We start from the raw sequence: 27,205 nt of genomic DNA on the forward strand, positions 1-27,205 counted from the left end.
AATTGGTTGAAAAATGTGGAAATGGTTGACATTTGGAAAAAAGGCCAACTCATTTTGAATGGGAAAAATGTGATTTCGGGGAAATTTGGGAATTTTTGGAATTTGTCAAGTGAAAGCCCGCGTTTTCCGAATAGGCTGAACAGTTTGAAGTTGGAACGCTTTGAAATCGGGTGAAAAATGTGGAAGGTAGAGCACACCAAAACCGTGAGAAGAAGAAGAAGAAGAAGAATAAATAGAGGAATTTTGGTGTAGAAAACTAAACCAGAGTTGGGACCCAGGATGGACCGCTTGCCTGTGCATCGGTTGGGGACATCTCTGTGCTGCTGACCTGTCTCCTGCTGGCCCCACTATGGACTGGACTCTCACTATTATGTTAGATCCACTATGGACTGGACTCTCACACTATTATGTTAGATCCACTATGGACTGGACTCTCTCACTATTATGTTAGATCCACTATGGACTGGACTCTCACTATTATGTTAGATCCACTATGGACTGGACTCTCACTATTATGTTAGATCCACTATGGACTGGACTCTCACTATTATGTTAGATCCACTATGGACTGGACTCTCACACTATTATGTTAGATCCACTATGGACTGGACTCTCACTATTAAATTAGATCCACTATGGACTGGACTCTCACTATTATGTTAGATCCACTATGGACTGGACTTTCACTATTATGTTAGATCCACTATGGACTGGACTCTCACTATTATGTTAGATCCACTTTGGACTGGACTCTCACTATTATGTTAGATCCACTTTGGACTGGACTCTCACTATTATGTTAGATCCACTATGGACTGGACTCTCACTATTATGTTAGATCCATTATGGACTGGACTCTCACTATTATGTTAGACCCACTATGGACTGGACTCTCACTATTATGTTAGATCCACTATGGACTGGACTCTCACTATTATGTTAGATCCACTATGGACTGGACTATCACTATTATGTTAGATCCACTATGGACTGGACTCTCACTATTATGTTAGATCCACTATGGACTGGACTCTCACTATTATGTTAGATCCACTATGGACTGGACTCTCACACTATTATGTTAGATCCACTATGGACTGGACTCTCTCACTATTATGTTAGATCCACTATGGACTGGACTCTCACTATTATGTTAGATCCACTATGGACTGGACTATCACTATTATGTTAGATCCACTATGGACTGGACTCTCACTATTATGTTAGATCCACTATGGACTGGACTCTCACTATTATGTTAGATCCACTATGGACTGGACTCTCACACTATTATGTTAGATCCACTATGGACTGGACTCTCTCACTATTATGTTAGATCCACTATGGACTGGACTCTCACTATTATGTTAGATCCACTATGGACTGGACTCTCACTATTATGTTAGATCCACTATGGACTGGACTCTCACACTATTATGTTAGATCCACTACGGACTGGACTCTCACTATTATGTTAGATCCACTATGGACTGGACTCTCACACTATTATGTTAGATCCACTATGGACTGGACTCTCACACTATTATGTTAGATCCACTATGGACTGGACTCTCACTATTATGTTAGATCCACTATGGACTGGACTCTCACACTATTATGTTAGATCCACTATGGACTGGACTCTCACTATTATGTTAGATCCACTATGGACTGGACTCTCACTATTATGTTAGATCCACTATGGACTGGACTCTCACTATTATGTTAGATCCACTATGGACTGGACTCTCACTATTATGTTAGATCCACTATGGACTGGACTCTCACACTATTATGTTAGATCCACTATGGACTGGACTCTCACTATTATGTTAGATCCACTATGGACTGGACTCTCACTATTATGTTAGATCCACTATGGACTGGACTCTCACACTATTATGTTAGATCCACTATGGACTGGACTCTCACTATTATGTTAGATCCACTATGGACTGGACTCTCACTATTATGTTAGATCCACTATGGACTGGACTCTCACACTATTATGTTAGATCCACTATGGACTGGACTCTCACTATTATGTTAGATCCACTATGGACTGGACTCTCACTATTATGTTAGATCCACTATGGACTGGACTCTCACTATTATGTTAGATCCACTATGGACTGGACTCTCACACTATTATGTTAGATCCACTATGGACTGGACTCTCACTATTATGTTAGATCCACTATGGACTGGACTCTCACACTATTATGTTAGATCCACTATGGACTGGACTTTCACAATATTATGTCAGACCCACTCGACGTCCATTGCACATACTGTATGCGGTCCTCTCCAAGGTTTCTCATAGTCATTCACATCGACATCCCAATGGGGTTGTGAGTTTTTCCTTGCCCTTATGTGGGCTCGGTACCGCGGATGTCGTTGTGGCTTGTGCAGCCCTTTGAGACACTTGTGATTTAGGGCTATATAAATAAACATTGATTGATTGATTGATTGATATATGTGTGAATAGAATAGAACAGAGTTTTATTGTCATTATTACAGTGAACAGGTTCAAAGAACAACGAAATTGGAGCAGATCCCCTAAGGTGCATACGTAAAAATATAGTAATATAAATAGTAAAAAAGATAAAAAAGGTTATATATATCTATATATATGTATATATCCACACACATGTATATATCCATACATATGCATACATATACATATACACATACATATATACTGGAGATGCGCGGTTTGCGGGCACAACCGCGGAGTCCGCGGATTATCCGCGGATCGGGCGGATGAAATTTTAAAAAATTAGATTTTATCCGCGGGTCGGGTCGGGCGGTTGAAAAAAAAAGAAAAAAGATTTTAAATAGATTCAGGCGGGTGGCAGTTAAACCAATTGGTAAATATATATACATAGTTAAATGTTGTTACCCACATACGAAAAACGAGCAGGCACCTGCTGCATATGCCACAACAGAAGAAAAAAAAAGAAAAGAGATGGACACTTTTACGGAGCGGAGAAGGGACGCCTCGCCGGGGTCCGGGACCGAGGCCCCTTCCCCCGAGAGGGCCCCACCGGGAGCCGTAGCTGAGGCGATCCGCGAGAAGGGCCCGACGCACGTCCAGTGTCACCACCGCGCCCACCGCACCGACACCCCGCCTCGTCCGCCTTCGCCGCGGCCGGCGTCACGCGCAGCAGGTAAGCAGCTTACCTGCCCGCCACCCCCGTAACCGGGGGCTCGTAACAGGAGTCACTCCGCGCGCTCCGCCCGCGCAGCTTACCTGCCCGCCACCCCTGTTTGCCGGGGGCGCGTAACAGGGGTCACTCCGCGCGCAGTGCGCTCACGAAAGGGGTGGGGCTCACCCTGGTTGATATAGACAGCAGCTAGGACGGTGGCCATGGACGTCGGAACCCGCTAAGGAGTGTGTAACAACCCACCTGCCGAATCAACTAGCCCTGAAAATGGATGGCGCTGGAGCGTCGGGCCCATATACCCGGCCATCGCCGGCAGCGAGACGCGCTTGGAGGTGCGCTCAGCGCGGCTCCCATATGATTGCGCTAAGGCTGAAACGACGCGTCGACGTAGTCGACGTCATCGGTTACGTAAATACGTCAACGCCGTTTTTGTGCGTCGGCGCGTCGCATATTTACGTCACTCTACTTTACTGTCATGGCGGAGCGCAAAGCAGACGATGCGAGCGAGGGGAAAAAAGCACGCCAAAAGTCGTCAAAAGTGTGGGAGTATTTCAATAAACGGCCTAATAATGTTGTTGTATGCACACTGTGTCGAGCGGAAATGGCCTATCATAGCAGCACAACGGCTATGAACGAACATTTGAAAAGAAAACCCCCGACAGCGTTCTTGCCATCACCATCAACAAGTCAATCGTCCGCGTGCGTATACGTTGTCATTATTACACAAAAACATGAATGTGTCATTTGTATCTGCGTTGTAAATTCATAAACTAAAGCACCGTTTCGCTCTGAGAGGCGCGTTTGGCGTGCCTGTTCAGTGTTTACAAAGACGCGCTCCTCTTTAACGCTGTGAAGAGGCGGCGGCGGCGAGCGAGTGGCGAGGCGGGGCGCGCCTGGAGCGACGCCGCAATCGTGCCCAGGTGCGCGATCCGCGCAGTTGGAAGAGAAAAGACTTTTCAATTGTAAACCTGGCAAAGCCGTCTGGCGTTCAGTCTGTCGGTCCTGAAAGAACCCCACGGCACAAGACGTGTCACAAACGCTAACGTTAATTAGTTGTGCAAATACCTTTTACAACATTAACAGTTACATATACTATGTACAAACCAACAATTAACTTTCACTTTAATCATACTATCATTGTTGTGTTATTAAGCAAAATAAGCAATACTTTTACTTTTGTTGAAATGTTTACACTGTACACTTTTTTGTATTGGATGTTTAGCTTTATTTTTGCACATTTTAGCAAATAAGCAATACTTTTACTTTTGTTTAAATGTTTACACTTGTTACAGAATATTTCCGTTTTGCGCTTTTTTGTATTGGATGTTTATCTTTATTTTTGCACATTTTAAAGCAAAATAAGCAATACTTTTACTTTTTAAATGCTTATACTATTCCAGAATATTAAGATTTGCACTGGATGTTTACTTTTATATTTGCACATTAAAAAGCAAATAAGCTACTTTTAATTTTGTTAAATGTTAAAAGTTTTAAATGTTTACATTGTTACAGAATATTTTGTCATGTTGTTGTCAATGTTGACTGAGTGGCCATACTTTTTTTTTTGTAAATAAAAGCCATGCCTTTTGAAAAAACTGGCCTACATTTATTTTTTCCTCTTCATTTTAAATATAAAAAAAAATCGGTAAAAGGAAAAATAATCTATAGATTAATCGAAAAAATAATCTATAGATTAACCGATTAATCGAAAAAATAATCTATAGATTAATCGATAGAAAAATAATCGTTAGCTGCAGCCCTAGATTGCGCACTGGTGTGCGTCTGGGTCGTGACAGCGTGGCACGCGAATGTCTGTGCTGCATTGGATCAGTCTCCTTTCTTTAACAGGCAAAAGTTTTATAACCTCACTAATGCCTTGCATCGTCTATATTAGATATATAACAACGGGCGGGTGCGGGCGGATGCGGTTCTGATCAAATGTTAGATCGGGTGGATTGCGGATGGTTGACGACTTTGTGATGCGGTTGCGGATGAAATAATTGCCTATCCGCGCATCTCTAATATATACACATACATGCATATATATATATATATATATATATACACATATACTGTACATACATACATACATATATACACATACTGTACATATATATATACACATATACTGTACATACATACATATATATATATATATATTTATATATATATACACGTATGCTGTACATACATATACATACATATATATATATACATATATACTGTACATATATGTATATATATACACACATATACATACATATATACTGTTTTGGAGCATTCACACAATTAAAGTAATATTTGTGTGAGTATTTCTTCCTGCTCCACATCTTATAAGTGAGACTAGTGATGGTTTCATTGATAAAAACATCGAGTTAGGAGCCAGTCTCTAAAAAAACTGATGTCTCCTGTACAAACCAGGACTCCATCTTGGTTTGTTGAGGAGCTGGCGTGAAGGTTGTGCCCTTCCTGCATCTCTGTGAAGATGAGGAGGAGTCCAAGTGTGCTTCTGAACGCTCTCTTGTCTTGTTGTCCTTTAAAGGCTTGGCTCAATGAGATCCACGACTACGCCCAGCAGGATGTGGTCATTATGTTGCTGGGCAACAAGGTGAGCGAAGTTTCTTTTATTTTGAAAAACCCGGCATAATAATCACCTTGGTTCTGCATTGCCTCACACGCTCATAATCCTCCTCCTCGAGCGTGTTCTGGCATGAAGCCATTTTGCCTCACAACCCCCTCGGTGATGAAAGTCTCCTTCCCGTCATAACTCATCCGTCAGGAGGCGCCCTCTGGTGGCGGGGAGAGGACTCTCTTCTCCGGGGTCATGGCCCGCAGTCTGCAGGGAGCTCTGGAACATCCTCTTATCTGCAGACTGGCTGGCAGATAAGAGGATGTTTTGGAGTGCTGTCCGTCTGTGACCTTTCACCTCTTTTCTGCTGCCTTACAGTCGGACATGGCCGCCGAGAGGGTGGTGAAGACCGAGGACGGGGAGAAGCTGGCCAAGGTATTGTGGGACTACATTTTGACTTTTTTCCACATCCCCCAAATTGAAATACGATTGAGAAACTCCCCTTATTTTCTGGACTATATAAGCCACACACACTCACTTTTACAAAAGCCAAAAGCAGTGAAGTTGTCAGGTTGTGTAAATGGTAAATAAAAAGAGAATACAACAAATCCTTTTCAGCTTATATTCAATTGAATAGACTGCAAAGACAAGATATTTCATGTTCACACTGAGAAACTTTGGTATTTTTTTGCAAATAATCATTAATTTAGAATTTAACGGCAGCAACACATTGCAAAAAAGTAGTCAGAGGGGCATTTTTACCAGTGTGTTACATGGCCTTTCCTTTTAACAACACTCAGTAAAGGTTTGGGAACTGAGGAGACACATTTTTGAAGTGGAATTCTTTCCCATTCTTGCTTGATGTACAGCAGGGGTGCTCACACTTTTTCTGCAGGCGAGCTACTTTTCAATTGATCAAGTCGTGGGGATCTACCTCATTCATATATATCATTTATATTTACTTATTTATGAAATATATGTTTTTGTTAACAAGTTAAAGGTGTTTAATGATAATGCAAGCATGTTTAACACATATAGTTAATATTGTTAATACATTAAAGGTGTTTAATGATAATACAAGTATGTTTAATACATATAGTTAATATTGTTAACAAGTTAAAGGTGTTTAAAGATAATGCAAGCCTGTTTAACACATATAGTTAATATTGTTAACAAGTTAAAGGTGGTTAAAAATAATACAAGCATGTTTAACACAAATAGTTAATATTGTTAACAACTTAAAGGTGGTTAAAGATAATACAAGCATGTTTAACACATATAGTTAATATTGTTAACAAGTTAAAGGTGTTTAAAGATAATACAAGCATGTTTAACACATATAGATTCCTTTCTTTCATGAAGACAAGAATATAAGTTGGTGTATTACCTGATTCTGATGACTTGCATTGATAGGAATCAGACAGTGGTGATGATAACGTCCGCGTTTTCGAATGGAGGAGAAAAAAAGTCCTCCTTTCTGTCCAATACCACATGAAAGTGGTTGGTTTTTGGCATCTTATTTGTCCAGCTTCCGTACTCCTTTGTATACACTTTACAAGAAATACATTGTCGGCAAACTCCGTAGCTTGCTGGCTTATGCACGCCAACTTTCTGAGACTCTTATTTTGGTAGCACAGGCAGGATGAAGCAGAGCTTTTATTGTGCAACTGTGCAGTCGGTCTTTGGAGTTTTGACGACAGGTACGGCGCCAGAGTCTGTTGAAATAAAGTGTTTCTCGCCTTCCAGTCGGTCATTTTAATGAGCTGGCAGCAGCCAGCGTCATCTCAGAAGACCCTCGGGTGCCGTGAATGTCAATCAAGTGACGAAAGTGACGTCATAGTGATGATTTATGATCGCTCATTTTTAGGACTATTTTTTTAATGCCTGGCTGGTGATCGACTGACACACCCTCCGAGATCGACCGGTAGATCGCGATCGACGTAATGAGCACCCCTGATGTACAGCTTAAGTTGTTCAACAGTCTCCTTTCTCATATTTTAGCCTTCACACATTTTCAATGTCTGGACTACAGGCAGGCCAGTCTAGTACCCGCACTCTTTTACTATGAAGCCACGCTGTGGGCTTGGCATTGTCTTGCTGAAATAATGATAATGTTGCCTGGATGGCAACATATGTTGCTCCAAAAGCTGTATGTACCTTTCAGCATTAATGGCGCCTTCACAGATGTGTAAGTTACCCATGTCTTGGCCACTAATACACCTCCATACCATCACACATGCTGCCTTTTACACTTTGCGCTTAGAACAGTCCGGATGGTTCTTTTCCTCTTTGGTTTGGAGGACACGACGTCCACAGTTTCCAAAAACGATTTGAAATGTGGACACGTCAGACCACAGAACACTTTTCCACTTTGCATCAGTCCATCTTAGATGAGCTCAGGCCCAGCGAAGCCGGCGGCGTTTCTGGGTGTTGTTGATAAATGGCTTTGCATAGTAGAGTTTTAACTTGCACTTACAGATGTAGTGACCAACTGTAATTACTAACAGTGGTTTTCTGAAGTGTTCCTGAGCCCATGTGGTGATATCCTTTACACACTGATGTCGCTTTTTGAGGCAGTACCGCCTGAGGGATCGAAGGTTACGGGCTTAGCCGTTTACGTGCAGTGATTTCTCCAGATTCTCTGACCCTTTTGATGACATTACAGAGCGTAGATGGTGAAATCCCTAAATTCCTTGCAATAGCTGGTTGAGAAATGTTGTTCTTAAACAATTTGCTCAGGCATTTGTTGACAAAGTGGTGACCCTCGCCCCGTCCTTGTTTGTGAATGACCGAGCATTTCATGGAATCTACTTTTATACCCAATCATGGCACCCACCTGTTCCCAATTAGCCTGTTCACCTGTGGGATGTTCCAAATAAGTCTTTGATGAGCATTCCTCAACTTTAGCACTCTTTTTTGCCACTTGTGCCAGCTTTTTCGAAACATGTTGCAGGCATCAAATTCCAAATGAGCTAATATTTGCAAAAAATAACAAAATGAAATATCTTGTCTTTGCAGTCTATTCAATTGAATATAAGTTGAAAAGGATTTGTTGTATTCTCTTTTTATTTACCATTTACACAACCTGACAACTTCACTGCTTTTGGGGTTTGTAAGTTAATACTAACACAAACACACATAGTGACTAATGCTAACGACGCTATCTTGATTACATTACGACAGCACGTACAAATATGCATGAAAACACTCCTACAGACATCACACTCGGGACGCTTTAGTGAGTAAGAATTGTTGTAGTTATATTGTAAAACTTGCAAACGTTGCTCAGAGGGATGAATGGACGGCCAGAAGACTGAATGGCCCTTCTGCTTCCGGTTGAAAGTCTAAACAGAAGGGCAATGCGGCATCTGCAGTGAGCGAACTCGTCCAAAAGATGGCGCCATAGCACAGACAGTAGTTCAGTTCGGTCATTTATTGTTTATTAGCACATTTAAAAACAAAAAATAATAGTAGTGTCACAGAAGGATGAATGAAATATAATTATTATTGTTGTTTAAGTGTACACAATTGGCCCCCAACCATTCTTGTACATCATGTACACAGTTCTGTGCAGTCGTCATAGCAACCTGATTGTTATAAACGGTGAAAAGAGACATTGCGCCTTTTTAAAAACAGCATCCAGCGGATAGAGGAAAGAGGACAGGTGCTAAAACTGAATCTTGGGCAGCATTGGCCTCTGTCTACAGAAAAACTCCTTCTGGTCTTAAATGACTGGAACCATTTTAGAGCTTATATACCCACACAAGACTCAAGGTGAGTTAGAAGGTCCTCCGTATCAAAAGCAGCAAGAACTGCAGTTTGACCTGAGTCCACAGCTAAAAGCAGCTCATTAAAAACTCTGAAGTGTGTTATAGGGTTGTACGGTGTACCAGTTCTAGTGTAGTATCGCGGTACTAATGAATAAAAAACGGCACTATACTCTGTTTGAAAAGTACCGGTTCCCGGGCATGACATCACGTCGTGACATTGTTGGTTTTACAAGCAGAGGAGCATGTTGGGCAGCGCACACACACTGAGAACTTACAAGCAGACACAGTGCGTAGACCAGGGGTGCTCACACTTTTTCTGCAGGCGAGCTACTTTTCAATTGATCAAGTCGTGGGGATCTACCTCATTCATATATATCATTTATATTTACTTATTTATGAAATATATGTTTTTGTTAACAAGTTAAAGGTGTTTAATGATAATGCAAGCATGTTTAACACATATAGTTAATATTGTTAATAAATTAAATGGTTTAATGAAAATACAAGTTTGTTTAATACATATAGTTAATATTGTTAACAAGTTAAAGGTGATTAATGATAATACAAGCATGTTTAACACATAGTTAATATTGTTAACAAGTTAAAGGTGTTTAAAGATAATACAAGCATGTTTAACACTTATAGTTAATATTGGTAATAAGTTAAAGGTGTTTAAAGATAATACAAGCATGTTTAACACTTATAGTTAATATTGGTAATAAGTTAAAGGTGTTTAAAGATAATACAAGCATGTTTAACACATATAGTTAATATTGTTAATAAATTAAAGGTGTTTAATGATAATACAAGAATGTTTAACACATAGTTAATATTGTTAACAAGTTAAAGGTGTTTAAAGATAATACAAGCATGTTTAACACTTATAGTTAATATTGGTAATAAGTTAAAGGTGTTTAAAGATAATACAAGCATGTTTAACACATATAGTTAATATTGTTAATAAGTTAAAGGTGTTTAAAGATAATACAAGCATGTTTAACACATATAGTTAATATTGTTAATAAGTTAAAGGTGTTTAAAGATAATACAAGCATGTTTAACACATATAGTTAATATTGTTAATAAGTTAAAAGTGTTTAGAGATAATACAAGCATGTTTAACACATATAGATTCCTTTCTTTCATGAAGACAAGAATATAAGTTGGTGTATTACCTGATTCTGATGTCTTGCATTGATTGGAATCAGACAATGGTGATGATAAGGTCCGCATTTTCGAATGGAGGAGAAAAAAAGTCCTCCTTTCTGTCCAATACCACATGAAAGTGGTTGGTTTTTGGCATCTTATTTGTCCAGCTTCCGTACTCCTTTGTATACACTTTACAAGAAATACATTGTCGGCAAACTCCGTAGCTTGCTAGCTTGTGCACGCCAGCTTTCTGAGACTCTTATTTTGGTAGCGCAGGCAGGATGAAGCAGCGCTTTTATTGTGCAACTGTGCAGTCGGTCTTTGGAGTTTTGACAACACGTACAGCGCCAGAGTCTGTTGAAATAAAGTGTTTCTCGCCTTCCAGTCGGTAATTTTAATGAGCTGGCAGCAGCCAGCGTCATCTCAGAAGACCCTCGGGTGCCGTGAATGTCAATCAAGTGACGTCATAGTAAAGATTTATGATCGCTCATTTTTAGGACTATTTTTTTAATGGCTGGCTGGTGATCGACTGACACACCCTCCGAGATCGACCGGTAGCTCGCGATCGACGTAATGAGCACCCCTGGTGTAGACAGAAAAGGGAGAACGGACGCATTTTGGTGTAAAAAGTCAAGATAAAGGTGAAGTTATAACACTGAAACACCCTCAGGAAGAGCTGCTTTAAGACATGGCTAGTTTTAGCTACTTCTAAATCACTAATCCTCGTCTCCATGGCGACAAATAACGTAAGTTTCTTACATGTACCATTATCAAAGCTAAACATGCTTCACTACACACCGTAGGAGGATACAATAGCTCACCGGCGTCACAATGTAAACAAATGCCATGGGTGGATCTACCCCTGACATCCACTGTAATGATACCAAGTACTATAGCGTATCGAGTCGATACTACTATGTTTACATCGATATTTTTTATCATCACAAAAAAATTTTTTCCCTTTTTTAAATTCATATAATGTTTATAAAGTCAGTAAATACGTCCCTGGACACATGAGGACTTTGAATATGACCAATGTATGATCCTGTATCTACTTGGTGTCATGTCTGTGTGATCATGTTTTTGTTTTGGTCATGTTTGTTTTGGACTTTTTGTGCACTTTTGTTTTGTCACCATAGCAACCATTAGTTTTCACCTGTCACGTCACGCACCTGTTTCACGTTTTGAGTCACGCACCTGCTTTCACTAATCATGTCCATAGTATTTAAGTTCATTCTTTTCAGTTTGTCGTTCTGACGACATCTCCACATTTATGCTTCTGTACACTCTTCATCCTCTAAGATCCTGCTTCATGTCCCCTGTCAAAGTAAGTTTTTGTTCCATGTTTATAGTCTTTTTGTTTTTCATAGTTTGTTCTCCGCCACTGTGCGTGCTTTTCATTTGTACTTTTTTGCTATAGTCTTTTGGCTTCATAGTTTATTCTCCGCCACTGTGCGCGCTTTTCGTTTGTACTTTTTTTTTGATATATTAAATACATCGTGTACCTTCATTCCCGTCTCGCCCGAGCCAATTTTCCGTTGCATCCCGGAAAAGCTAACACCCAGGACCTAGTCATAACACTTGGTATCGGATCCATACCTAAATGTGTGGTATCATCCAAAACTAATGTAAAGTATCAAAGAAGAGAAGAATAAGTGATTATTACATTTTAACAGAAGTGTAGATAGAACATGTTCAAACAAAAAATAAGCAGATATTAACAGTAAATGAACAAGTAGATTAATAATCAATTTTTACAGTTTGTCCTTTATAATGTGTACAAAATAATAGGTGTATAAATGACACAATATGTTACTGCAGACTATTTAGGAGTCTTTGTTTGTTTACTTACTACTAAAAGACAAGTTGTCTAGTACAGGGGTCGGCAACCCGCGGCTCTAGAGCCGCATGCGGCTCTTTAGCGCCGCCCTAGTGGCTCTCTTGAGCTTTTTCAAACATGTATGAAAAATGGAAAAAGATGAGTGTACATTTTTTGTTTGTTTGTTTTAATATGGTGTCCGTAGGAGGACAAACATGACGCAAACCTCCCTAATTGTTATAAAGCACACTGTTTATATTAAACATGCCTCACTGATTCGAGTATTTGGCGAGCGCCGTTTTGTCCTACTAATTTTGGCGGTCCTTGAACTCACCATAGTTTGTTTACATCAAGGGTGCTCACACTTTTTCTGCAGGCGAGCTACTTTTCAATTGATCAAGTCGTGGGGATCCACCTCATTCATATATATAATTTATATTTACTTATTTATGAAATATATGTTTTTGTTAACAAGTTAAAGGTGTTTAATGATAATACAAGCATGTTTAACACATATAGTTAATATTGTTACTAAGTTAAAGGTGTTTAAAGATAATGCAAGCATGTTTAACACATATAGTTAATATTGTTAATAAATTAAAGGGGTTTAATGATAATACAAGAATGTTTAACACATATAGTTAATATTGTTAATAAGTTAAAGGTGTTTAATGATAATACAAGCATGTTTAACACATATAGTTAATATTGTTAATAAGTTAAAGGTGTTTAAAGATAATACAAGCATGTTTAACACATATAATTAATATTGTTAATAAGTTAAAGGTGTTTAAAGATAATACAAGCATGTTTAACACATATAGTTAATATTGTTAATAAATTAAAGGTGTTTAATGATAATACAAGAATGTTTAACACATAGTTAATATTGTTAACAAGTTAAAGGTGTTTAAAGATAATACAAGCATGTTTAACACTTATAGTTAATATTGGTAATAAGTTAAAGGTGTTTAAAGATAATACAAGCATGTTTAACACTTATAGTTAATATTGGTAATAAGTTAAAGGTGTTTAAAGATAATACAAGCATGTTTAACACATATAGTTAATATTGTTAATAAGTTAAAGGTGTTTAAAGATAATACAAGCATGTTTAACACATATAGTTAATATTGTTAACAAGTTAAGGTGTTTAAAGATAATACAAGCATGTTTAACACATATAGATTCCTTTCTTTCATGAAGACAAGAATATAAGTTGGTGTATTACCTGATTCTGATGACTTGCATTGATAGGAATCAGACAGTGGTGATGATAACGTCCGCATTTTCGAATGGAGGAGAAAAAAAGTCCTCCTTTCTGTCCAATACCACATGAAAGTGGTTGGTTTTTGGCATCTTATTTATCCAGCTTCCGTACTCTTTTGTATACACTTTACAAGAAATACATTGTCGGCAAACTCCGTAGCTTGCTAGCTTGTGCACAAGCTCATCTCAGAAGACCCTCGGGTGCCGTGAATGTCAATCAAGTGACGAAAGTGACGTCATAGTGAAGATTTATGATCGCTCATTTTTAGGACTATTTTTTTAATGCCTGGCTGGTGATCGACTTACACACCCTCCATGATCGACCGGTAGCTCGCGATCGACGTAATGAGCACCCCTGGTTTACATGTATAACTTTCTCCGACTTTCTAGGACGTGTTTTATGCCACTTCTTTTTCCGTCTCATTTTGTCCACCAAACTTTTAACGTTGTGCATGAATGCACAAAGGTGAGTTTTGTTGATGTTATTGACTTGTGTGTAGTGCTAATCAGACATATTTGGTCACTGCATGACTGCAAGCTAATCGATGCTAACATGCTATTTAGGCTAGCTATATGTACTTATTAGAGATGCGCGGTTTGCGGGCACAACCGCGGAGTCCGCGGATCGGGCGGATGAAATTTAAAAAAATTAGATTTTATCCGCGGGTCGGGTCGGGTCGGGCGGTTGAAATAAAAAAAAATTAGATTTTAAATAGATTCAGGCGGGTGGCAGTTAAACCAATTGGTAAATATATATACATAGTTAAATGTTGTTACCCACATACGAAAAACGAGCAGGCACCTGCAGCATATGCCACAACAGAAAAAAAAAAAAGAAAAGAGATGGATACTTTTACGGAGCGGAGAAGGGACGCCTCGCCGGGGTCCGGGACCGAGGCCCCTTCCCCAAAGAGGGCCCCACCGGGAGCCGTAGCTGAGGCGATCCGCGAGAAGGGCCCGACGCACGTCCAGGGTCACCACCGCGCCCACCGCACCGACACCCCGCCTCGTCCGCCTTCGCCGCGGCCGGCGTCACGCGCAGCAGGTAAGCAGCTTACCTGCCCGCCACCCCCGTGGCCGGGGGCTCGTAACAGGGGTCACTCCGCGCGCTCCGCCCGCGCAGCTTACCTGCCCGCCACCCCTGTTGCCGGGGGCGCGTAACAGGGGTCACTCCGCGCGCAGTGCGCTCACGAAAGGGGTGGGGCTCACCCTGGTTGATATAGACAGCAGGACGTCGGAACCCGCTAAGGAGTGTGTAACAACCCACCTGCCGAATCAACTAGCCCTGAAAATGGATGGCGCTGGAGCGTCGGGCCCACACCCGGCCGTCGCCGGCAGCGAGACGCGCTTGGAGGTGCGCTCAGCGCGGCTCCCATATGATTGCGCACTGGTGTGCGTCTGGGTCGTGACAGCGTGGCACGCGAATGTCTGTGCTGCATTGGATCAGTCTCCTTTCTTTAACAGGCAAAAGCTTTATAACCTCACTTATGCCTTGCATCGTCTATATTAGATATATAACAACGGGCGGGTGCGGGCGGGTGCGGTTCTGATCAAATGTTACATCGGGTGGATGGCGGATGGTTGACGACTTTCTGATGCGGTTGCGGATGAAATAATTGCCTATCCGCGCATCTCTAGTACTTATTGCATCATTATGCCTCATTTGTAGGTATATTTGAGGTCATTTAGTTTCCTTTATCCATCCATCCATCCATCTTCTTCCGCTTATCCGAGGTCGGGTCGCGGGGGCAGCAGCCTAAGCAGGGAAGCCCAGACTGCCCTCTCCCCAGCCACTTCGTCCAGCTCTTCCCGTGGGACCCCGAGGCATTCCCAGGCCAGCCGGGAGACATAGTCTTCCCAACGTGTCCTGGGTCTTCCCCGCGGCCTCCTACCGGTCGGACATGCCCTAAACACCTCCCTAGGGAGGCGCTCGGGTGGCATCCTGACCAGATGCCCGAACCACCTCATCTGGCTCCTCTCGATGTGGAGGAGCAGCGGCTTTACTTTGAGCTCCCCCCGGATGGCAGAGCTTCTCACCCTATCTCTAAGGGAGAGCCCCGCCACCCGGCGGAGGAAACTCATTTCGGCCGCTTGTACCCGTGATCTTGTCCTTTCGGTCATAACCCAAAGCTCATGACCATAGGTGAGGATGGGAACGTAGATCGACCGGTAAATTGAAAGCTTTGCCTTCCGGCTCAGCTCCTTCTTCACCACAACGGATCGATACAGCGTCCGCATTACTGAAGACGCCGCACCGATCCGCCTGTCGATCTCACGATCCACTCTTCCATCACTCGTGAACAAGACTCCGAGGTACTTGAACTCCTCTACTTGGGGCAAGATCTCCTCCCCAACCCGGAGATGGCACTCCACCCTTTTCCGGGCGAGAACCATGGACTCGGACTTGGAGGTGCTGATTCTCATCCCAGTCGCTTCACACTCGGCTGCGAACCGATCCAGCGAGAGCTGAAGATCCTGGCCAGATGAAGCCATCAGGACCACATCATCTGCAAAAAGCAGAGACCTAATCCTGCAGCCACCAAACCAGATCCCCTCAACGCCTTGACTGCGCCTAGAAAGTCTGTCCATAAAAGTTATGAACAGAATCGGTGACAAAGGGCAGCCTTGGCGGAGTCCAACCCTCACTGGAAACGTGTCCGACTTACTACCGGCAATGCGGACCAAGCTCTGACACTGATCATACAGGGAGCGGACTGCCACAATCAGACAGTCCGATACCCCATACTCCTTGAGCACTCCCCACAGGACTCCCCGATGGACACGGTCGAATGCCTTCTCCAAGTCCACAAAGCACATGTAGACTGGTTGGACAAACTCCCATGCACCCTCAAGGACCCTGCCGAGAGTATAGAGCTGGTCCACAGTTCCACGACCAGGACGAAAACCACACTGTTCCTCCTGAATCCGAGGTTCGACTATCCGGCGTAGCCTCTTCTCCAGTACACCCGAATAGACCTTACCGGGAAGGCTGAGGAGTGTGATCCCACGATAGTTGGAACACACCCTCCGGTTCCCCTTCTTAAAGAGAGGAAACACCACCCCGGTCTGCCAATCCAGAGGTACCGCCCCCGATGTCCACGCGATGCTGCAGAGTCTTGTCAACCAAGACAGCCCCACAGCATCCAGAGCCTTAAGGAACTCCGGGCGGATCTCATCCACCCCCGGGGCCTTGCCACCGAGGAGCTTTAAGTTTCCTTTAAGTCATCTTAATTCAATTTATATCTCATGACACACTATCTGTTTGTAATATGGCTTTTTGCGGCTCCAGACAGATTTGTTTTTGTATTTTCAGTCCAATATGGCTCTTTCAACATTTTGGGTTGCCGACCCCTGGTCTAGCATGTTCACTATTTTATTTAAGGACTAAATGACAATAATAAACATATGTTTCATGTACCCTAACATTTTTTGTTCAAATAAAGACAATGATGCCATTTTTTTGTGGTCCCCTTTATTTAGAAAAGTATCGAAATACATTTTGGTACTGGTACCGGCACCAAAATATTGGTATCGGGACAACCTTAGTCTGTTATGTTGTGATTTAAAACCAGACTGAAACTTCTCCCCAGTATCATTTGAGTCCATCATAAACAACCTTCTCTAGGACCGTGGATAAATAAAATATATAATAAAAAATGGTGACTTCGAGATTGGTTTAAAGTAACACACCATTAAAGTGTCTTGGCTTGTTTTTTTTTTCAAACTATTTTTTATTATGGCCGTCAGGGAACAAAAATCCAGCGTTTCACAAGGCCTGAGTTGAAAGTGTCGGAAAAAAGTAGCGGCTTATAGTTTGGAACTGACAGTGTTTGTTGTAAGCTGATTTCTAATTCAAAATAATAATTAATTATGCAGAGGTGTACTTGTAACACACGTTATAAGCAAAATGTACCAAAGACTGTCTCTCTTTTTGTGTCATTGGGTCGCTTGAGTGTAGTTCACTTTTACCACACTGGAGGGGGGTATGGAACGCATCATCGCATCAGCAAACGGAAAGTTCCTTGTCAATTATTTCATTGGCAGTACAATACAGAGTGAGTTACTTTATCTACACTTTGATATCACTTGCTGTGTGCTTAAAACTTATTGTTGTGATACTATTTACTTTCTGTTCATCATTACATCACTTAGGGCTGGGATGTTCAGATTCTGTGCATTGATGTATATTAGGGTTGTCCCGATACCAATATTTTGGTACCGGTACCAAAATGTATTTTGATACTTTTCGATACCGTTTGATACTTTTCTAAATAAAGGGGACCACAAAAAAAATGTCATTATTGCCTTTATTTGAACAAAAAATGTTAGTGTACATGAAACATATGTTTATTATTGTAATTTAGTCCTTAAATAAAATAGTGAACATACTTGTCCCGATACCAATATTTTGGTACAGGTACCAAAATGTATTTCGATACTTTTCGATACCATTCGATACTTTTCTAAATAAAGGGGACCACAAAAAAAATGTCATTATTGCCTTTATTTGAACAAAAAATGTTAGGGTACATGAAACATATGTTTATTATTGTAATTTAGTCCTTAAATAAAATAGTGAACATACTTGACCCGATATCAATATTTTGGTACAGGTACCAAAATGTATTTCGATACTTTTCGATACCGTTCGATACTTTTCTAAATAAAGGGGACCACAAAAAAAATGTCATTATTGCCTTTATTTGAACAAAAAATGTTAGGGTACATGAAACATATGTTTATTATTGTAATTTAGTCCTTAAATAAAATAGTGAACATACTTGTCCCGATATCAATATTTTGGTATAGGTACCAAAATGTATTTCGATACTTTTTGATACCATTCGATACTTTTCTAAATAAAGGGGACCACAAAAAAAATGTCATTATTGTCTTTATTTGAACAAAAAATGTTAGGGTACATGAAACATATGTTTATTATTGTCATTTAGTCCTTAAATAAAATAGTGAACATACTTGTCCCGATATCAATATTTTGGTACAGGTACCAAAATGTATTTCGATACTTTTCGATACCGTTCGATACTTTTCTAAATAAAGGGGACCACACAAAAAATGTCATTATTGCCTTTATTTGAACAAAAAATGTTAGGGTACATGAAACATATGTTTATTATTGTCATTTAGTCCTTAAATAAAATAGTGAACATACTTGACCCGATATCAATATTTTGGTACCGGTACCAAAATGTATTTTGATACTTTTCGATACCGTTCGATACTTTTCTAAATAAAGGGGACCACAAAAAAAATGTCATTATTGCCTTTATTTGAACAAAAAATGTTAGTGTACATGAAACATATGTTTATTATTGTAATTTAGTCCTTAAATAAAATAGTGAACATACTTGTCCCGATATCAATATTTTGGTACAGGTACCAAAATGTATTTCGATACCATTCGATACTTTTCTAAATAAAGGAGACCACAAAAAAAATGTCATTATTGCCTTTATTTGAACAAAAAATGTTAGGGTACATGAAACATATGTTTATTATTGTAATTTAGTCCTTAAATAAAATAGTGAACATACTTGTCCCGATACCAATATTTTGGTACAGGTACCAAAATGTATTTCGATACTTTTCGATACCATTCGATACGTTTCTAAATAAAGGGGACCACAAAAAAAATGTCATTATTGTCTTTATTTGAACCAAAAATGTTAGGGTACATGAAACATATGTTTATTTTTGTAATTTAGTCCTTAAATAAAATAGTGAACATACTTGTCCCGATACCAATATTTTGGTACAGGTACCAAAATGTATTTTGATACTTTTCTAAATAAAGGGCACCACAAAAAAAAAAAAATTATTGTCTTTATTTTAACAAAAAATCTTAATGTGCATGAAACACATGTGTCATGTCTGTGTAATCATGTTTTGTCTTAGTCATGTTTTGTTTAGTTATTGGACTTTTTAGTTTCTGGCTTTTCACTCCCTTGTCTTGTTTCCATGATTACCCATTAGTTTCACCTGTTCCACGTTTGGACTCATTGTGCACTCTTGTTTGTCACCATAGCAACCCATTAGTTTTCACCTGTCACGTCACGCACCTGTTTCACGTTTTGAGTCACGCACCTGTTTTCGTTAATCATGTCTGTAGTATTTAAGTTCAGTGTTTTTCAGTTTGTCTTGCTGGTGACATCTCCATATTTATGCTTCTGCACACTCTCCACACGCTTATGATCCTTGCTGGGGTTTTTTCATGCCGGTTCCATGCCAAGTAAGTTTTTGTTTATTAAGCCACAGTTAGTGTTTTTTGTTGTTCATAGTTTTTGCCTTTGTGCAAGTGTTTGGTTTCATAGTTTGTTCTCCGCCATTGTGCGTGCCTTTTGTTTGATCCTTTTTTGTAGTTCTAGTGTTTCAATAAAAAAATGTACTTACATTCCCGTCTTGCCCGAGCCAACTTTCCGTTGCATCTCGGAAAAGCAAACACCCAGGACCAAGTCATGACAATATGTTTATTATTGTAACTTAGTCCTTAAATAAAATAGTGAACATACTAGACAACTTGTCTTTTAGTAGTAAGTAAACAAACAAAGACTCCTAATTAGTCTGCTGACGTATGCAGTAACATATTGTGTCATTCTATTATTTTGTACACATTATGAGGGACAAACTGTAAAAAAATGTTCATTTACTGTTAATATCTGCTTATTTTCTGTTTCAACATGTTCTATCTACACTTCTGTTAAAATGTAATAATCACTTACCGTATTTTCCGCACCATAAGGCGCCCTGCCCTGGGTTATAAGCCGCGCCTTCAATGAACGGCATATTTCAAAACTTTGTCCACCTATAAGCCGCCCCGTGTTATAAGCCGCATCTAACTGCGCTAAAGGAATGTCAAAAAAACAGTCAGATAGGTCAGTCAAACTTTAATAATATATCAAAAACCAGCGTGATGTGGGCGCGCATGGAGTCGTATATCAACATGGACGGAGCTGCGTGAAAAAAGCCACCCGGCCTCTTCGCGTAAACTTACCTTAACCACTCGCTCATCTTTTCTTCATCCATCCATCCCTTCGAGTTAGCTTTTATGATGACGCCGGCTGGAAAGGTCTCTTTTGGCAAGGTCTTCCTTTTGAATATCACCATGGGTGGAAGTTTCTGGCCATTAGCATGGCAAGCTAGAACCACAGTGAAGGATGACTTCTCATTCCCTGTGGTGCGAATATTCACCGTACGTGCTCCCGTTGTATCCACAGTGCGGTTCACAGGAATATCAAAAGTCAGTGGAACCTCGTCCATGTTGATAATGTTCTCTGGCCGGATCTTTTTTTCAGCTATCTTGTTTTTACAATATGCACGGAAAGTAGCCAGCTTTTCTTGAAAGTCTTTAGGCAGTTGCTGTGAAATAGTAGTCCGTGTGCGGATGGAGAGATTGCGTCTTTTCATGAACCGGAAACCTGTCGCTTAGTAGGAGCCATTTTGTGGTCTTTACAGATGTAAACACACAAAGGAAATGAAACGTAATATCCGCGCGCTTCTTCTTCTTCTTCTACGCGGGCGGGTGGTTGCTTACAGTAGAAGAAGAAGCGCTTCCTGTTCTATGGGGGCGGGTGCTTACCTTGGCGGTTGCTTGCGTAGAAGAAGAAGCACTTCCTCTTCTACGGGGAAAAAAGATGGCGGCTGTTTACCGTAGTTGCGAGACCGAAACTTTATGAAAATGAATCTTAATATTAATCCATATATAAAGCGCACCGGGTTATAAGCCGCACTGTCAGCTTTTGAGTAAATTTGTGGTTTTTAGGTGCGGCTAATAGTGCGGAAAATATACTTGACATTAGTTTTGGATGATACCACACATTTAGGTATCGATGCGATACCAAGTAGTTACAGGATCATACATTGGTCATATTCAAAGTCCTCATGTGTCCAGGGACGTATTTACTGAGTTTATAAACAAAATATGAATTTTTAAAAAAGGAAAAAAGATTTTGTGACGATTAAAAAATATCCACGTAATCATAGTAGTGTCGACTAGATACACTCTTGTACTTGGTATCATTACTGTGGATGTCAGGTGTAGATCCACCCATGGCATTTGTTTACATTGTGACGTCGGTGAGCTATTGTATCCTCCTACGGTGTGTAGTGAAGCATGTTTAGCTATATCTCGTCCTCCAGTGATAATGATACTTGTAAGAAACTAATTTTATTTGTCGCCATGGAATACTATGTCTCCTGGCTGGCCTGGGAGCGCCTCGGGATCCCCTGGGAAGAGCTGAACGAAGTGGCTGGGGAGAGGGAATTCTGGGCTTCCCTGCTTAGGCTGCTGTCCCCGCGACCCGACCTCGGATAAGCGGAAGAAGATGGATGGATGGATGGCCATGGAGACAAGGATTAGTGATTTAGAAGTAGCTAAAACACTGTGGATGGATGTTAGCCATGTCTTAAAGCCATACTTGCCAACCTTGAGACCTCCGATTTCGGGAGGTGGGGGTGGGGGTGGGGGGCGTGGTCGGGGGTGGGACTGGGGCGTGGTTGTGGGCGGGGGCGTGGTTAAGAGGGGAGGTGTATATTGACAGCTAGAATTCACCAAGTCAAGTATTTTTTATATATATATATATATATATATATATGTATGTATGTATGAAATATATATATATATATATATATATATGTACAGTATGTATGTATCTACATCCTGAAAATATGCAAACAAAACTGTGTTTAGATACTTGCATAAATAAATCTTAAGGATATAACATAACTTGGCTTCTGAGAGCTTCAAAATGTAATGAATAAAATGCTAAAGTTGTTGATAAACAAGCAATTATTTTGATAATTAAATATGGTCATTTTAAATTAATTATTATGATCATTTAAAATTAATTATTTCATATATGTTTATTTTAATGTATAATTCTATGGCTGGATGTAATAAGGAGACAGAAAAAATACAAATAAAAACACAATTTTGATGTTTTTAGCAAAATATAGTAAAAAAAACGATTTAGTTTTTTTGTAATTAATAAATATATTTATTTTTAGGTAAGATAAACATAATAATTTAATTCATCTCTAGTCTGGATGATTTAGTTCTTGTCACCCTGTTGTCCTCCTGTCATAAGGCTCTCCTCACTCAGGTCCGCATGGAGCTGGAGGGGGCGTGGCCTCCAGCTCCGGCTGAAAATCGGGAGATTTTCGGGAGAATATTTGTCCCGGGAGGTTTTCGGGAGAGGCGCTGAATTTCGGGAGTCTCCCGGAAAATTCGGGAGGGTTGGCAAGTATGCTTAAAGCAGCTCTTACTGAGGGTGTTTCAGTGTTATAACTTCACCTTTATCTTGACTTTTTACACCAAAATGCGTCCATTCTCCCTTTTCTGTCTACACACTGTGTCTGCTTGTAAGTACTCTGTGTGTGTGCGCTGCCCAACGTGCTCCACTGCTCGTAAAACCAGCAATATTACGACGCGCCGTCATGCGTTTCAAACGGAGTATAGTATCGTTTTTGATTCATTAGTGCCGCGATACTATACTAGTACCGGTACAACAGCTAAGTGAGTATATTTCAACAGCCCTGTAGCAGACTTGTGCTTATATTTAATTGCATTGTTGTCACTTTAGTTGATCTATAATGATTGTAATTGTTTTGCATAGGAAACCACACACACACAAAACCAACTCATGCATGTCTTCAATAGACAATTGAAACTACAAATCTGGACTTGGACAATCTATTATTTCTCTGGCACTCACCTGAACGCATAATTGCTGTCCTGACCCCCAACTCCCCGAAGCGATTGCTAATCCATATTAAAGCAGTCATAGTCGTCACTACACAAATTATACTGTTTATAGTCGCGGCGAAAAAGTAGCTGTGAATATTAACTAAATGCGCAGAGGTGGGACCAAGTCATTGTTTTGCAAGTCACAAGTAAGTCTCAAGTCTTTGCCCTCAAGTCCAAGTCAAGACAGGCAAGCCCCGAGTCAAGTCCAAAGTCAAGACTGGAAAGTCTCAAGTCAAGTCCTAAGTCCTGCATTTTGAGTTTCGAGTCCTTTCAAGTCCTTTTAACCACAGACTAATATATTAACACAGATTGTGTATGCTTTTCAAACGCTGTATTTATTTATTAAAACAAGTGCATTTTAAATTGCAGGAAAGAAAATTGTGCTGACATTGCACTTTATAATAGCACTATTAACCAGTCATTTTAAACATTAACTCATCCCTTTACAGAACAAACACATTGACAAATAAAGTGCAAATGTACTTATTTGTACAAAAGTGTTAACATTGAAAAAACATGACATATACGTGAACATAACAAAAAAAGTTGTACTTTTTATATGTCAGGGCCCTATGCTGCATTGCATTTGCAAAAGACCAAATTAGCCAAGAGTCTGTCAGTCATTTGTGCACGATGGGGGCGTAGTATGATGCCACCATGGCTGAAAACTCGCTCCACTGGAGCACTGGAGGCAGGCACTGCCAAGACTCTCATGGCCACTCGGAACAGTGAAGGAAGAGTCTTCATGTTCAATGCCCAGAACAAAAGGGGGGAGAGAGTTGTTTTGGGTTGGTGCACTACTTGTAAGTGTATCTTGTGTTTTTTATGTTGATTTAATTAAAAGAAGAAAAAATTATTTCTTGTGCGGCCCGATACCAATCGATCCACGGACCAGTACCGGGCCGCGGCCCGGTGGTTGGGGACCACTGAGGTAAACAACCAACAGTATGTCAGAAAGCTAGCTAAAACGGTACACATATTCATAATATAGTATACATTTTAACTGACCTTTATTTTACTATTTTTGTCTTTTTTTAGGTGGCTAAAATACGCGGTGCTGCTGACCGCCGTCTAACGTTACGTGTGATATATTGACTAACGTAACCCTGCTTAAAAAAAATCACTGAACAAAAAGTATGAATAAGGTAGTGAACTGCAACAGATTCCCGTGTTTGCAATAACGTTATAACGTTAGCAGTGAGTTTACAGCCTCACTGATTTAACTACACAGCAAATAAAAGTCACGTTACTTAGCCAATAAACGTTATCTTACATTCAAAACTTACCCTTCTTTGTGCAACTTCAAATGCCAGACGAAGTTGGAAGTTGTTGCCTCTCCATCAGTCATTTTCGAACCGCATGTGTTGCATACTGCAAACCGTTTTGTGTTGACCACCTCGTAATTTTTATACCCAAACGAAATTATTTTAGGTATCATTTTTTGTTCACTGGCGTGTGGTTCGGACATGTCTTCTTCGTTGGTTGTCCTGCAATTTGATTGGATGAATGCTGTGTGATGAAAACAAAGTAGATCTAATTTGATTGGCTGTTGTACTGAGAGCACACCAGCTGACACACGCAACGCTGATAGACAAGTACACAATGAAAAATACGGAGCGCTCCCGAATAACTTTTTCATCTTTGGGTTTTGGGGAAAGTAGCAAGTCATGTCAAGTCATGTCAATTCAAAAGGCTCAAGTCCAAGTGAAGTCACAAGTCATTGATGTTAAAGTCTAAGTCGAGTTGCAAGTCTTTTTACATTTTGTCAAGTCGAGTCTAAAGTCATCAAATTCATGACTCGAGTCTGACTCGAGTCCAAGTCATGTGACTCGAGTCCACACCTCTGCTAAATGGTAATAACGTTACAATTATAACAGCAGAAGTGTTTACTTTTTTTTTTAGACAGCACAAAAAACAGTGGGACAAAACTGGCAGATATACTTAAACCACAAAAGGGCTGCCTGGAACTGTTCCTGTTCCCCCCATGACTCAGCACTCCTGATCTCAGGCCAGGAAAGTTCCAAGTTGAGGAAGCTCTCAGCGCTCCGAAATAACCAGCTGTCACTAAACCTTGCTGAAAGTCAATCCATTCCTAACAAAAGGATGGTAACACTTTAGTATGGGGAACACATATTCACCATTAATTCGTTGCTTATTACCATGCAAATTAGCAGAGGTGTGGACTCGAGTCACATGACTTGGACTCGAGTCAGACTCGAGTCATGAATTTGATGACTTTAGACTCGACTTGACAAAATGTAAAAAGACTTGCAACTCGACTTCGACTTTAACATCAATGACTTGTGACTTCACTTGGACTTGAGCCTTTTGAATTGACATGACTTGACATGACTTGCTACTTTCCCCAAAACCCAAAGATGAAAAAGTTATTCGGGAGCGCTCCGTATTTTTCATTGTGTACTTGTCTATCAGCGTTGCGTGTGTCAGCTGGTGTGCTCTCAGTACAACAGCCAATCAAATTAGATCTACTTTGTTTTCATCACACAGCATTCATCCAATCAAATTGCAGGAAGAAGACATGTCCAAACCACACGCCAGTGAACAAAAAATGATACCTAAAATAATTTTGTTTGGGTATAAAAATTACGAGGTGGTCAACACAAAACGGTTTGCAGTATGCAACACATGCGGTTCGAAAATGACTGATGGAGAGGCAACAACTTCCAACTTCGTCCGGCATTTGAAGTTGCACAAAGAACGGTAAGTTTTGAATGTAAGATAACGTTTATTGGCTAAGTAACGTGACTTTTATTTGCTGTGTAGTTAAATCAGTGAGGCTGTAAACTCACTGCTAACGTTATAACGTTATTGCAAACATGGGAATCTGTTGCAGTTCACTACCTTATTCATACTTTTTGTTCAGTGATTTTTTTTTAAGCAGGGTTACGTTAGTCAATATATCACACGTAACGTTAGACGGCGGTCAGCAGCACCGCGTATTTTAGCCACCTAAAAAAAGACAAAAATAGTCAAATAAAGGTCAGTTAAAATGTATACTATATTATGAATATGTGTACCGTTTTAGCTAGCTTTCTGACATACTGTTGGTTGTTTACCTCAGTGGTCCCCAACCACCGGGCCGCGGCCCGGTACTGGTCCGTGGATCGATTGGTATCGGGCCGCACAAGAAATAAAAAAATTTTTTTTCTTTTTTTAATTAAATCAACATAAAAAACACAAGATACACTTACAAGTCGTGCACCAACCCAAAACAACTCTCTCCCCCTTTTGTTCTGGGCATTGAACATGAAGACTCTTCCTTCACTGTTCCGAGTGGCCATGAGAGTCTTGGCAGTGCCTGCCTCCAGTGCTCCAGTGGAGCGAGTTTTCAGCCATGGTGGCATCATACTACGCCCCCATCGTGCACAAATGACTGACAGACTCTTGGCTAATTTGGTCTTTTGCAAATGCAATGCAGCATAGGGCCCTGACATATAAAAAGTACAACTTTTTTGTTATGTTCACGTATATGTCATGTTTTTTCAATGTTAACACTTTTGTACAAATAAGTACATTTGCACTTTATTTTTCAATGTGTTTGTTCTGTAAAGGAATGAGTTAATGTTTAAAATGACTGGTTAATAGTGCTATTATAAAGTGCAATGTCAGCACAATTTTCTTTCCTGCAATTTAAAATGCACTTGTTTTAATTAATAAATACAGCGTTTGAAAAGCATA

The 27,205-nt window shown here is 40.3% G+C and overlaps 1 protein-coding gene across 2 annotated transcripts in view; it reads left to right on the plus strand.

Annotated features, from left to right (window-relative positions):
• LOC133615331 (ras-related protein Rab-37) overlaps positions 1-27,205 on the plus strand; it is an 88,249-nt gene that overhangs the window by 45,368 nt on the left and 15,676 nt on the right. For both annotated transcript variants that reach the window (XM_061973849.2, XM_061973850.2), the window contains exons 6-7: positions 5,710-5,775; positions 6,115-6,171. In XM_061973849.2, coding sequence (XP_061829833.1) covers positions 5,710-5,775; positions 6,115-6,171 — 123 coding nt within the window. The remainder of the gene's footprint in view (positions 1-5,709; positions 5,776-6,114; positions 6,172-27,205) is intronic.

Source organism: Nerophis lumbriciformis, linkage group LG22, assembly GCF_033978685.3.
Source record: "Nerophis lumbriciformis linkage group LG22, RoL_Nlum_v2.1, whole genome shotgun sequence".
Taxonomy (NCBI): Eukaryota; Metazoa; Chordata; class Actinopteri; order Syngnathiformes; family Syngnathidae; genus Nerophis; species Nerophis lumbriciformis.